At 30.4% G+C, this 4,508-nt stretch overlaps 1 protein-coding gene across 1 annotated transcript; it reads left to right on the forward strand.

Moving 5' to 3' along the window:
* Nucleotides 1-504: 504 nt before the first annotated feature.
* LOC124889133 lies at nt 505-1,261 on the forward strand. Its single transcript, XM_047400310.1, has 2 exons — nt 505-689; nt 902-1,261. The coding sequence occupies exon 2, from the start codon at nt 918-920 to the stop codon at nt 1,242-1,244; it is 327 nt and encodes a 108-aa protein (XP_047256266.1). The 5' UTR covers nt 505-689; nt 902-917; the 3' UTR covers nt 1,245-1,261.
* The last annotated feature ends 3,247 nt before the right edge of the window (nt 1,262-4,508 follow it).

Raw genomic sequence — 4,508 nt, forward strand, 5'->3', positions numbered from 1 at the left:
AGCCTTCCCTAATTAACTAGAGTACAGAAATCAACAATTATGAATGATACAAAATTAACAAATCAAATGGGGAATACAAGATAACAAAAGTCATATAAAATTAACAATGTGAATGAAGGGCAAGAGAGAAAATAGGAATGTGAGAAGAGAAGAAAGACAAGAACCAATCAATAATTGTTTATGACTGACTCGCTATTCTTGCAATTGATGAGAAAGCCCTATGGAGTAAAGGAATGTTTTTCGTTTGGCCAGACCCCATTTACAGCTCCCTAAACTTGGCACCATCTTTCACTTTATCACCTTAAGTGAATGTTGTTCACTTTTGACACCTCAATTAGCCATAAACTGTGTCACTTTGACACCTTTTGTTAATTCAGCAAAAAGAAAATATCACACTAGCTTTTGAGCTCGGGTATTTTCATAATTTTATCATCTTTCTTCTCTTTCTTCCTCACTCTTTCATCCATTAGTTTTCCATCATTTTCTTTTCTTTTCTTTAACACGACTAATTTTTACAATATTGTAACAGAAGATAGTATTTAATCTCTAGAGTGTAAATTTCAAGGAAATGAGCATCTCCAAAACAATATTGTCATTTAGCAGGAGCTTATATTAGCCTCATATCTGTTTGTTGTCAATTGAAGTAAAAATGCTCCTTTGCTAAATTTTAGATTTAGAAAATTGAAGAGGTATAGTATTAGTTGAGGTTTGCTAGTTTTCAATCATCATTTTTTATCAGTTGGATGCTTTATTTCATATGGTTTGAAATCCCAAAAGAAAATCATGAACCTTGGACTACTTCATCCAAAAGCCACAATCCGCTTCTTCTTTTTGTGATTTTCAAAGCTCAATTGTCATGATTTGATATTTATATGCTCATTAGAAGTTTAATTTGAATCAGGGGCGATGAGACAACAATGGATGGAGGAACTGTTTGGATCATTATTTTCGTTGATAGAATAACGACGAAGGTGATTTTTGTTGGGTTTGCTGACGGAGCTCCGATGTTGTCTTGGCGGAGGTACGACTGTTGGCTTGGTTTTACCGGTCATGGCTGGTCAAAAATCGTGGTGGATGACTTGCCGGTTGTTCGTTGCTGGTTGAGCGGCGATCGATTCAGCGTGACTGCCAGCACTAGTTCGCCGGAGGAGGAAGTGGCAGCAGCCATCGTGGCTCGTCGACGAATAGGTGTGCCGATTTGGGTTTCACCGGTGTTGATGGCGGTGCAGCGACTGTGGGTTTGACTGATGGCGGAAAATGTTTTGGGGGTGGGGTGGGTTGGGGAAGATGATATGGGGTGGGGTGGTTAGGAAGATGATATAAGGTGGGTGGGGGTGGGGTTATTAATATTTTTTATTTAAATTAATTATATAAAAATTATTTTAATAAAAATGACAAATGTCCTTTTATAATTGGTCTCTTTCCACGCCTTTAGCGAGTGTGATACACTTTTTTTATTGATTCCGCAAATAGTGCCGAAATAACACCCACATATGCTATTTGAGGCGTCAAAAGTGAACAACATCCACTTAAGATGCCAAAGTAAAAGATGGAGCCAAATTTAGGGGGATTGTCGATGGATTTGACCTTTTCTTTTAGTGTCATCAAATGAGCTTAGCACCCATATATATAATAGTAGCTAGTATGTAGGAAAAACAAAAATTAACTCTACTTGTTCACAAAGTAATTAAAGTTCTGGGCCATTAAGAAATAAAAGAACTTGGCCACAAAGTAATTAAAATACTTAGCCATTAAGAAATAAAAGTACTTGGCCACAAAGTAATTTTAATCAATAAAAAAATAATTTAATTATTCTTTTGAAATATTATTATGTTGACAACAAAAAATGATAAACTTATTTCACCCTTAATTAGGTAATTTAAGGCCAAAATTTGAAAATATATATCTTTCGGCAGTAGGCATATTACTTTTTTTTTGTATGAGTTTACTTAAAAGTGAAACTGAATTATGGACTTACTAAATTTTAGATATTAAACAATTTTAATCGGAGGGGAAAACTCACGGTATCTTTAATTTTTTTTATTTATTTACATGGTACTAACAAGTTTCATTACTATTTTGCTACACATTTCTTCTTTCAGTTTAATTTTCTGCAAAATTCAGAACTTGAGAATACTGGTAGATAATTTTAATTAGTGGAAACCCATAAAAGTTTAGTATCCTAAGCAAATGACTGTTCTACAATAATAACTATTGATTTTTTTTTTTTTTATCGACATGCTGATGAGATGTTTGAAATCTCTCTACTCTTAATAAGAAATTTTGAATTTAGGCCTTGTAGATGACTTTACTTTTGTCCGAAGCGAAGCATCTCCCTTAAAAATAAGTTATGCATGAATCTAGATTAGTCTCACTCCGATATAAATATCTGGTATCAAATGATTAGTGTCACTCCGATATAAATATCTGGTATCAAATGAAAAACTAAAAAAATGAAGTGGCCAATCTTTAAAAGACAAACCAAGACATCACCAATTTAAAAGCATCCGTTGATTGGATAAATCCAAATTTTGCTAATTTTTAAAATGTTTTCCTGTGTAGGAGGTTGGTGGATTCACTTGAAACTTGTAGAAAACTACCAGGAAAATCATGCAAGTACAATTATGAGCGTTTAGTGGAAAGTTGATTAAGTCAACTATTTAAATGATAGGCATTTCATAGTATTAGACAAAAAAATAATGTTCAAGAATTTTTGTTGAACACAGAAATTAGTTATAGATCTCACACATTTTTGTAAAGTGGAAAATATTTATCAAACTTTTCAAAACTAATATATACAAGATAAAAACAATTAGACACAATCAATACCGCTATGATCGAGCTATTGATATGTAAAAACATTCTTAATGTGTGTGCTAAGTCAATAAGAATCAAGTAAAATAAAACGAGAATATAATTTGGATCAATCTAAAAGGCCGACAAGCAGGACGACCAGAAGCTGCTCACTCCCTCTTATAATATAGGAGAATATAATTTTTTTAAGAAAATAAAGGTAAATGGTGCTTCATATAAATAGTTTTTCTCTTTGAATATTTATTTATTTTAATAGAATTGAAATTTAAGTGACCAAGCGATTAATTTAAAAAATTATTTATAAAATGGAATTAGCTACTTTTCATTTTAAGAGTCTATAAGATCAAATTTCAATTTAAAAACAAAAAATAGAGAGAGATGGTAGTATTAGAGTAAATTATTTTTCTTAATCAATGCGTCATCTCAATTTGAGACGGAGGGAGTATTTCTTAAGAAGTACTCCTATGCATAGTAACACACTTTGATATGCTTTTATTGTAAAACCACTTAGGGAAATGGAACTATATCTAACAATGTGTTAATTGAGGTTTAATAAAACAGAAATAGTACTTTCTCAAGTAGTGTCCTTTAATTTTGACTTTCTAGCACACAAAAGTTTGACTTTTCAAAATTCAACAATTATAGAATTGTCAATTGTCATAAATAATAAACGAAAAACAAAAAGTCACCGGTCTGACGTTTTAGCAATGAAAACAAAATAAATAAATTAATAGAATTATTATAAATAAATCAATATATGGAATAAAAATAACGATAATGGAAAAAAAAAAATTGTAATAAAATATTGAATGCGAATTATTTTTTTTCATATCATGTGAATGAAATGTTGTTCTGGCAAGTTTCGTCTCTTTGAAGGCACATTTAATGGTGTCAACTTCCTAGCATTATGTAATAGAGGAAAATAACAGAAATGCTCCTTATGTTTGGGTAGATTTAAAGTTATTCTTTAAGTATTTCTATAAGCAGTTTTTTCCCCCCTTCAAATTTGCCAAAGATGAGCAATTTTTGCCTCCTACAAATATTTAATATATTTTATTTGTTAAATTTGATGACAATTGTAAAAAAAACACTTAGTTGGAATTCAAATTCAGTTTAATTTACAGTAGCTTTGAAAAAAAAAAGAATTTCTAATTTTGTAATTTATGAGATCTGAAAATATCATTTTTTTTTTTAATTTAAAGTTGTAAGTAGTAGTAGGAGACCATTCGCTTATAGTCAAGAAATAATTACAAGCCTGAATCATTCGATCATCAAATTTATAAAATATACATAAAGTATATAAATTTTATATACTTTATACATATAATATACATACCTATCGTTTATATTTCAACCTTATTGATAAACTAATCAGTACAAATAAGCATATGTGTGATTTAATTAACAATTATTTCAATATACGTTTGGTAGGGATGTAAAAATCAAGACTAGTTAGGAGGAGGAAAAGTAAAAAAAGGGGTACATATCATTTCTTTTGTTTGGTAGGGTGGTCAAGACTCAAATAGGAGGGAAGTGAAAATGAAAATGTTTAATATCCTTTACTAGTGGTAGTCAACAATCAACACTTTTTTAATTCATCCGGAACTACAAGAGTTTAAAGTGTATCCTAAAGTTGATGAGCTAATATCAAGATAATATATATATATATATATATATATATATATATATATATA

This window comes from Capsicum annuum, chromosome 1 (assembly GCF_002878395.1).
Source record: "Capsicum annuum cultivar UCD-10X-F1 chromosome 1, UCD10Xv1.1, whole genome shotgun sequence".
Classification (NCBI taxonomy): Eukaryota; Viridiplantae; Streptophyta; class Magnoliopsida; order Solanales; family Solanaceae; genus Capsicum; species Capsicum annuum.